Here is a 9,807-nt window from a genome sequence, read left to right on the forward strand (position 1 = left end):
GTGGTCAAAGTCACATCGGAATATTACACCGCCTAGGGACTACAACAAGATGTTATTTAAAAACATTACACAAATAGACGATTGCTAGTATGGAACATAACCTCAAAAAACAAACAACTAAAAGCAACAGTATGGTTTTAACTGTTGACTTAATGACTATTTTTATGGCGTGAATTTCCAGGACATGTATAGATGAGGAAAAAAAGAGTTGTTTGTAATACGGACAGATATTCTATTTATTTATGGTTCTCACACGTTCTGAGGGGCCACATGGATCATCAGGAGGGGCTCAGCATCTTGTGGAATCATTTGATTTTACTGTAGTGTAAATCAGCAGGACTGTATTCACAGTTGAGACTGTATAAAAGACTATTCCAATTGTTTTCATGACTGACACGAGCCATTACAAAAAAAATCCTCCTGTGAGGGTCCCCCGTGGCCAAATTGTATCCAAACTGGCTCTGTGGTTTTAATGTGCGTATATATTTGACATCGTGAGACGTGAAAACGTTCAGAGCCTCAGGGTTGTGGAGGTCGGCAGGAGGTGCTTTTATGGACAAATGATTGACAGCCCTCGGTGACATCACTGCACGACAAAAAGAGTAGCTGGGGGAAGAGCAGGCACCAATCAATGCAAACCACTACGCTGTGGCGCACAGAGGAGAGGCAACAAGGTCCAAGGAGCGACACTTGAGTGCGCTTATCTCCCTTGAAGCCAGCTCCGCTCAACTGTTTTTGTGCCTCGACGAACTGTTCTCTGTTCGACGATGTTCAACCAAGATGCTTTCCACTTAGATCGGTCCTGCCTCCGCGAGCTCGCTTCCTCATAGACTTAACATATTTTTTTTTTCCTTCTTTCCGTGCTGACCAAGACCTAACCCCGAATTGCAGCTGGTGAGAATATGTGCGAGAGGCGATCGGCGAAGGGCATGGGCTGTCTTTGGTCCCTCAAGGAGAAGGAGCGTGGATTAAACACGAATTAATGTGGAATTTATCGGAGCACCAAGGTGGAACGACGACCGGACACCGCGCTTTCTCGTCAGGTAAAGACTTTGCAGCGAATTGGTCAACTTTTCCCAAATTACCCAAATGATAACAGTGTCGGCTCGTATAAATGAACTCGCTTCAAGAGGAAACGTTGACTTTACAAACAGAAATCAACAGTTCTCGCAGCGCTTATGCTGACAGGGTGTGTGCGTGTTTGTGCGTAAACGTTAAAGCGTTCCCATTTTGAGCCTCGGTGGAAAAACGAAGCGAAAAGAGAATTTAAAAAAAAGTTGTTTCTCTGGAGGTTGTGTGACTCAGATGAAGGTGTTTTTTTTATTTTCTATGTCTTGTCCCGGGCCACATCTGGCTCTGGTACGCACGTCAGATCTAACACCTGCGAGCCTCTTGAAGTAACTCTATCCCTTATGATTATACATGACCGTCAAAGCCTCTGCAAATAAGACGCCTGTTGCTCCGTCTGACTGCCTCTCGTGCTGCCGTGTATTCGAACTCATTCTCCAACATTCTTCCATGCCTCCTGTGATCAGACGACTTGCCCTTCTTTTCATTTCACTTCACTTAAAACGTGCTTTCCTATCTCTTCTAATTGCAGACTTTATGGCTGCGGTGTCCCCCCCCCCCCCCCACTTTTTTTTTTTTTGGTTCGTCTCTTTTATAACTCCCTCACCTTGATATGTTTCTGTTTCTGCTCATGTTAAGATCAATCCTCTGATTCTGTTAGACGCGCTCTATAGCTAGCAGGGCCCTTTTTTGTTGCACTTCAAAGTGAGGAGCTGTCTTCCCTTTTTAACCTGCTCTCCTTCAATCATTCCTACTGTAGGCTATGGGAGGAGGGGGTCACGCTCACTTTGGAGAATGCTTGCAGTGAAGCCCCTGCTGTGTCTACCTCATGTCAATACCTCAGCGCCAGTGTATTGACGCGAAACCAACTTTCTCCACAGGGACTGACTGATCATGGTCGCCGTGGTCCGCTCTTTCATGGTACTGCTGATCGCTCAGGTGTTGCTGGAAGGTGCTACGGGACTCATCCCCGAGGTCGGCCGGAGGAAATACAGCGAATCCGGGAAGCAGACCCCCGAGCAGTCGGAGAGCTTCCTCCACGAGTTCGAGCTCCGGCTTCTCAACATGTTTGGACTGAGGCGCAGGCCGACCCCGAGCAAGCAAGCCGTGGTGCCGCAGTACATGGTGGATCTTTACCGCATGCACTCAGCCAACGGAGACCACAGCACCAAACGACCCAAGAGCATGGGGAAGCACGCGGAGAGGGCCGCCAGCAAGGCCAACACGATTAGAAGCTTTCACCATGAAGGTATGTATTAGTGACATACCTTTACCTGTCTCTCTCAGACGGCCCGGACTATATTTAAACATGACTCAGTGCGTCAGGGCTGAACTTCAGAGTCTTCGCTGTTTAATGGAGCGTTTGTCATTGACAGGTCCACGTTATGTGTCACTCTTTAATACGTTTGGGATTACCACGCTGACAGGATTTACAAAAAAAATAAAAAAAGCATCCCAATTATACGAACTCATATAGTGAAGTAGCTTCACCAAAACATCTCCCCTCTGCCGCAGCTGTCGCAGGCTTCAAAACATCAAGGGGGCGGTGGTGTCCCTGGGCTAATTAGTTTCTTAATAATTGATGGTGTTTGCGTGGGCTCTGAAAACAGTTTTTCCAGACACGCACCACAGGAGCAGGATAAAGGGCGGTGTGCGCCTGTGCGCAGGTGATAGTCATCACCCTGTTACTTCAATGACACACGACATGACATTATGCTAACACGCGTTATGACAAAGTCATTCTGAGTCATTTCTAACAGGACTTACATGAGTCCTTGGTAAAAAAAAAAAAAAGGGTGGAGGAGAGGTTGTGCGTCTTTACTCTTTGTGCGGCATTACGCACGCACACCATAATTGCTCACTTAGTTTATATGCTGGATATGCGCCAATTGTTGAATTCAGTGTTTCAATTCCATTTTTACTTCCAAGTGAACACATGCTGCTCGGATGAATGAGGCTCCCACACGTGGATAAAGCGTGTTCGTCCACCAGCTGTACACACTGTGTGTTGACACAATACCACTGAAGAAGAGGGGTATTTTAAGCTGCCTAGAATAATCTAACAGGTGAAATTTAAACATGACGGATGCTTTATTTATATATATATAAATCTGGGCAGCAGAGCCTGCACCTGGTCATAATATCAAGATGATTTATGTATGATAAAAAAAATGTACTGTCAAACACAGCAACTCTGTATCTACCATTCAATTCCCTATGTTCCTATATTTCACTTTTCACTACATTCAAGTTACCGAGTCCATAGGGGCTCTACACAGAGTCCTTATACAGAGTCCTAAGTGTTTGAGTGGGGAACTTTCCATCAGGGGTGAGTCAGAGGGGTGGTTGAGTGGTTGCTTGGGTGCTCTCCAGAGGCCGAGTGCAATGACACCCAGTGGCTACACTGACACACTACAAACAAGCCTGGCCCGGGCAGCCAGGCTGAGCTCCCTGCCCACCACTGGAAACCTCTGCACCGGGCCAGCACACACCTTGACACCACCGGCCATTACCAATGTGTTCAGACTGTGTTTACGCACGCTCCGCTGGCTCTTTCATCCCATGTTAACAGAGCTGCAGGGTTGTTAAGTCCTCCCACGTCAAAAGACGCGCAATTGATGGCTACTCCGTATAATAAGCATGTATCTACAGATGTAAGCGCAGCGCATCAACGCAAACAGCTCTAATCATTCATCAAATCTGTCTTCTGATATCAAATTCAATCACTCCCATCACTTTTCAAAAATAACCATTTTTCAAAAATAACCATTTTCCAAATAGAACATTTCCACTATTACGCAGGAAGTGGCTGTCTGGAGACAGGTCCGTGATGAATGACCCAACATTAGCCTTTATCTTCTGTTTTGGCATGCAGCGCAAAAAGAAATTAGGAATGTTGATACACTCATATCTGCGGTTCACACGTTTTCGACAAGCCTCAACTTGTTCACACAGAAGAGAGACAGACGGGAGAGAGTGAGAACGCTGCTGCAGAAAAGACACAGAGAAAGAGTGACAGACAAGGAGGCGGAAAGGAAAGAGGATTTGGGGCTCAGAGAACAGAGGGAGAAGGGGATTTGGGAGCTGAGGAAGGAAAGAAAGAGAAGGATTGGGGACAGGGGAGAGGGAACGAGAGACAGGGGGCTTTCCCACATCAAATGAGGAGTGATATGCCTAATTGAGGTCTTTGTGCTTCTGTAGGGAGGTTTAGGATGAGATGGTGGAATTTCCTAAATGGCTCCTTTGAAACAGCACCGAGTTCGTTTGTTTCACCACACCAAACAGATTAAAAAGTGTGTCTATACGTCGTCTGTGAACTTCATAAAGTACAAGTTCAAAGTGGAGCTGCCTTGAAGAAAATTGCAGCTTCAACGTCTGTCATTTATGGTACGATATAGACGGGGAATACCTCGCACGTTCAGAGAGGAGAATGTTTCCAGGCTTCGTTCCATCAGCAATAAAGTTAACAATAAAATAACAAACATTGTATCAGCTTTCTAAATTTAGATATTAATAGCATCCTATGTCTTCTCATATAGGATTACTACGATGGGATTATTAACTTGATTTTTCAGAGCTGGCCCGTTCTGTAAAGGTTAATGCAACGGTTGCCATTTATGTTAGAATTGATGTCATCAGCTTGACACTGATTTCCACATTGCTCTTTTGTTCAAACTCATCTTTTTCACTGATTGTGGGAATTGTGTGCAGCAGCCAACTATCGGGCAAATGCGCCATTTGAAGGCAGACGGACGAGCATGTTTGATGTTATCAATCGATGGAAAGCGCACCGCTTTCAGCTTCTGACGTTCGGGTAAATTCATGAGCATGACACGAATGACGGTATTACATCCCCGTGAGAATATTACACAGAGACACACGTGCAAAGTTTCGATGTGTGTGTGTGCCTGTGTGACAATGGCCCACACCCACTCAGTGTAACCACGTGGCAGCTTGGCCGGCTGCGCAGAAAGAAGGCTGCAGGTTGTGTGCGAGTGCATGTGTGTGTGAGAGAGAGAGAGAGAGAGAGAGAGAGAGAGAGAGAGAGAGAGAGAGAGAGAGAGAGAGAGAGAGAGAGAGAGAGAGAGAGACTGAGAGAGAAAACATGTGAGAAACCATCCTTTGCCAATATTTCCCTGCTCACAGAACCATAAAGCCACCTAGGCTTTAATCATAGACGTTGTTTATTGTTCTCTACCATGCGTGCACTCTTTGTTTCATCCTTGGCATGCATTTCACACATATCCTCTTACGCTATGTTTGTCCCTGTGCCATCTCTTGTAGAGTCTATGGAGGCCCTGGCCAGGCTGAAAGGCAAAACGACCCAGCAGTTCTACTTCAACCTCACTTCTATCCCCGATGAGGAGCTCATCACCTCGGCAGAGCTTCGCGTCTACAGGGATCAGGTCATGGGAGCTGCACCCCCCAACAACAGCTCCAGGAACAGCAGCACTAGTGATAGCGCTCCGGCTGGCAGCTTCCACCGTATCAACATTTATGAGAAATTTGGAGTTCCCTCCCCTCAAGGTAGGGAACCCCTGGCACGTCTGCTGGACACTCGGCTAGTGCAGGACTCTTTGAGCCGCTGGGAGAGCTTTGACGTCAGCCCCGCCGTGTCTCAGTGGACCTCTGGGAAAGGTCACAACCATGGCTTCATGGTGGAGGTGCATCACCCAGAGGAGGGGGAGATGGATGGGGAGCATGCCCAGAGACGTAGTAGGCACATAAGGGTGAGCCGGTCCCTGCACCGGGACCAGGACTCGTGGCCTCAGGCTCGGCCTCTGCTGGTGACGTACAGCCATGACGGCCGCGGGGACTCAGTGCTCCACACGCGGGAGAAACGTCAGGCGGCGCTCCGCAAACAGCGCAGGAAGCACCAGCACAAGGCCAGCTGCAAGAGGCACGCCCTGTACGTGGACTTCAGTGACGTGGGGTGGAACGAGTGGATAGTGGCGCCCCCCGGCTACCACGCCTTTTATTGCCATGGGGAATGTCCGTTCCCCCTGGCAGACCATCTCAATTCTACCAATCACGCCATTGTGCAGACGCTGGTCAACTCGGTCAACTCGAACATCCCCAGAGCCTGTTGCGTGCCCACTGACCTCAGCCCCATCTCCCTGCTCTACCTGGATGAATACGAGAAGGTCATCCTGAAAAACTACCAGGATATGGTGGTGGAGGGATGTGGCTGCCGGTGAGAAACTGACAGTGGATAGAACGACAGCGTGGGCAAGAGAGACTGAAAGAGACATCAGAGGTTATTATGGACACCCGGTTTCCCAATGAAGACGTTTATTTATATGAAAGACAAAACAGAGCTATTGTGGAAGAAGAAAAAAAGCTATATATGAATATATTTATGTCTACGTAAAGTTGGGAAAAATAAATATTTTAATCAGAGGAATATTCCTTTCCTGGTTTTGAAAATGTATTTCTGATGTACATTTCAAAATGGGTGCAATACCACATGAAGTATAATGCTCAGATTTTTATTTTGTATTTATTTCTATTATAACCACTTTATTTGTAAATAAATTATGTGTATTTATCGTGAAAAAAAACAAAAAAAACGTGGTCACTCCAATTGTCCAAGAGCAGCGACAGCGAACCGGTCACCCGTTGTTGATGTGTCCATGTCAGGGGCCGACGTGTGTGGCTGACATGAATAACAGAGTTTCAAATTCTGACAGAAATTAGCTGCACAAATATAGCACATGACAAGAAGCTCACACCGCACTGATTGCAGACCAAGCGTCGGACTCCTTTTGGTAAATGTAATTGGAAACCAACAACAATAGAGCGCAGAGGGGCAAGCGACCGAGCCGGGTCAGGGTGCCGGCTGGTGTAATGAACTGCAGTGGGGTGCAGGGTCACAGGACGGGAGTGACAAGTTACAAGCTCACAAATGTGAGACTCCCAAGGGAGGATTAGAAAAACACCAGAGCATGTTTTCATGCATTACATGTCACTGCAAAGATCCCTGGGAAGGTTCCACGAGCTCGTATGTTTTTTCTGGTCCTAACCGATATGAACAGGGGGGGGGGGGGGGGGGGGGGAATCTGCAGGGCTTCTGAGGGAGGACTGACAAGGGCGCAGGTTTATTTATGGTACGATTTGAGACGGAAAGATTGCAAACTGTGGCAGTCAGACTCTCAGCGAGAAAATATTTCTACTGGCCCTTTAATTAATGAAGACAAACAAACACACACCTGCACCTGTCCACATACTGCACATGCTCAGACAGATTCTTCCCCACTTCTGTGTTGGCTGCCTTTCTTTGTCGTCTATGACTCACAAGGCTCTGATGTGTTTCGGCACTGAAGTAAGAAAAGAAAAGAAAAGAAAATGACTCCGAAAAATGACTCAGCTGCAGCAGACAATGAAGTGCAACACAAACAATACCAAACACTGACACTGAAACACAGCTTCAGAGTCGCGTTTTATTCACGGCGACAAGAACAATACACATGTTGCAGTAAGACAGTTTGAATCATGAAGACCTGGGTCAATATCTTCATACTGCAATGTGTTTGATGGAAACAACATGGTATCTATGTAGGCAAGGAGACTATAACTGCTCCAGGACGACACAGTGTAGCCACAATAGCGGATCGGATAATGAGAGGGAGCAGAGAGGCAGAGAGGGAGAGTTTTGACTGACTGCGTTTTCTGCTGTGTTTGCATTAGAAAGGGTTTGGAGGGATCACAAGGCAGCTCAAAATGCTCTAAATAGAATGTTTTTTATGTGAGCGCACATCGGGACCGTGGAATGTTGGTTTTCAATCTCAGACACATGCATACGCTTGCATGGAAAACCAACGTGGTTGTTTTTTCAATCATCTATTCAAGGGTTTCCTGGTGGGCTTTTTCTCTTCAAAAAACAAATGTGCGTTCGGACAAAGATACGCTTGTTACTTATATAGGAAACGTAAATCAAAACAGAAGGGGCCGTGAGACTTCATTCACGGGAAGCAAAAACATTGAAATGTCACTTTTTTTTTCATGTGCCTCAGATCATATCTGTTTACCTATTCTTATCCTCCGAGGGTGTTTGCACCCGTCTCCTCGAGATGATGCAACTATCCAATTATTTTATACCCTCCCAACGTGTACACACACACACACACACACACACATGTACCTCCACCTCCTCCTCCTCCCACCACATTTCAGTTTCAATCTTCCGCATGTGTTATTTTATTCTACCTTGCATCTCCGCCGCCCCCTGGTCCCATCTGGTGTCCATTTCTCCTCTGTGGACCCCCACCATACCACAACCCCACACATGGGCTGCACATACCTCTCTGCCAGTAGCAGCACCATTTTAATGGACTTCAGGAGGAAGTCACTTCGCTGGCACACTTGAACATTTGATACAAATGAACACTAAAAACCTTCACCTCCAAATAACGTTTCTGGAAATGTTTTGTGTCGAAGCAAAGAAAAAGTATTAAGATTGAGTGGTTTTGCCTTTATAGTTCAAGTCCATAAACCTTTCATTGGGTTGGGTGGAAATACTGCTCCCAGGCTGGGTGACACACGGGTAGCGCTCCTGAACTCCTCGTCCCGGCTGAACATGGGTTCCGGTTGTACTGTGAGTCGGCCACTGTTCCTCGACTTCTGCAGCTTCTCTTTTTAGAGCCACGTTAGGATCAGACAGCTCCTCGGGGACCACTCCTAAACTTCTCACTAAGAACAGGGGTCAGGGGTGAAAGTAATAAGGACCTATTATCTCGGCCATTACTGACTTCTCGGCTCGTCACGTCATCGCGGGCCAGCGACTTCGAGAGTGGTCAGCCACCGGTCGAGACTCAGAACATGTTTCAGAGTCCATTCTTTTTATCCAGCAACAACAGCCACCTTATTTCATGGCATAGGAGAATCGATGACGAGCTAAACATTTAGTCTGCGTGTTGCTGTTTATTCCATGATTTTGTTACTAAAGCTCAACTGTGAGATATGTGTTCTTGGCAAGATTCTCTTCACCTGCTACACAGACCTCTGCAAAGTCCCTCTCTCCAAAAACAGATTTCCCCCTTTTCCTTCTCCGCGAACATCTGGTAAATCTGTTAAAGGTGTCCTTCGCCGTCTTTGTTTACGCACAAAACACACAACAGAGCAGCCGCACAACTGATGAGCAAAACACTGGGAGCTGGGACCTACGAGCGTGGCAGGGCTCAATCGTTCTGTTTGGTTCGCAGCAAACCACACCAAAACTACCGGCAGCCCCAAACAACCAGAATCATCAAGGCTATAAAATCAGATTTCCAGATTTCTGGCTGGCCCAGAATTGGAAAGTATGTGGCGTGCCGTGTGTCTTTGATGAGACAGAGGGCTCGGTCGCTATGGGACATCTCGACTGGCTCTGTGCCGAGGTGAAACACGAAAACGCAGAGAAGTGAAGAGCTACACCGTCCACTTTGGAGTGTTTTCCTAACTTTGGATCATTTCTCCTCCATGTGCTGCATACACACATTTTTGGAGGTGGTGCACATGGTGTTTTTTTTCTTCTGTATTCTGAGAACAGCCAGTGAGATGACGTCCAGCATAGCTAAAACCGTGGCATCTGTGCTGCAGCTCTGAACACATCAAACAGACGGGCGTCCGCAGATTCAGCAGCAGAGCAAATATGGAAATTACTTTTCCAGAATGACTGCACGGATGATTGTACTTTTACATACATACAATCTCAGCCTTTCATTCTTCCACGTGGATAAGTCTACACTAACAAGCACGTAT

The 9,807-nt window shown here is 46.8% G+C and overlaps 1 protein-coding gene across 1 annotated transcript; it reads left to right on the forward strand.

Moving 5' to 3' along the window:
- Window positions 1-658: 658 nt before the first annotated feature.
- Window positions 659-6,610, forward strand: bmp2b (bone morphogenetic protein 2b). The gene is made up of 3 exons (XM_079290336.1): window positions 659-1,043; window positions 1,950-2,317; window positions 5,353-6,610. The coding sequence occupies exons 2-3, from the start codon at window positions 1,963-1,965 to the stop codon at window positions 6,264-6,266; spliced, it is 1,269 nt and encodes a 422-aa protein (XP_079146462.1). The 5' UTR covers window positions 659-1,043; window positions 1,950-1,962; the 3' UTR covers window positions 6,267-6,610.
- The last annotated feature ends 3,197 nt before the right edge of the window (window positions 6,611-9,807 follow it).

Source organism: Melanostigma gelatinosum (genome assembly GCF_949748355.1).
Source record: "Melanostigma gelatinosum genome assembly, chromosome: 19".
NCBI classification, from domain to species: domain Eukaryota; kingdom Metazoa; phylum Chordata; class Actinopteri; order Perciformes; family Zoarcidae; genus Melanostigma; species Melanostigma gelatinosum.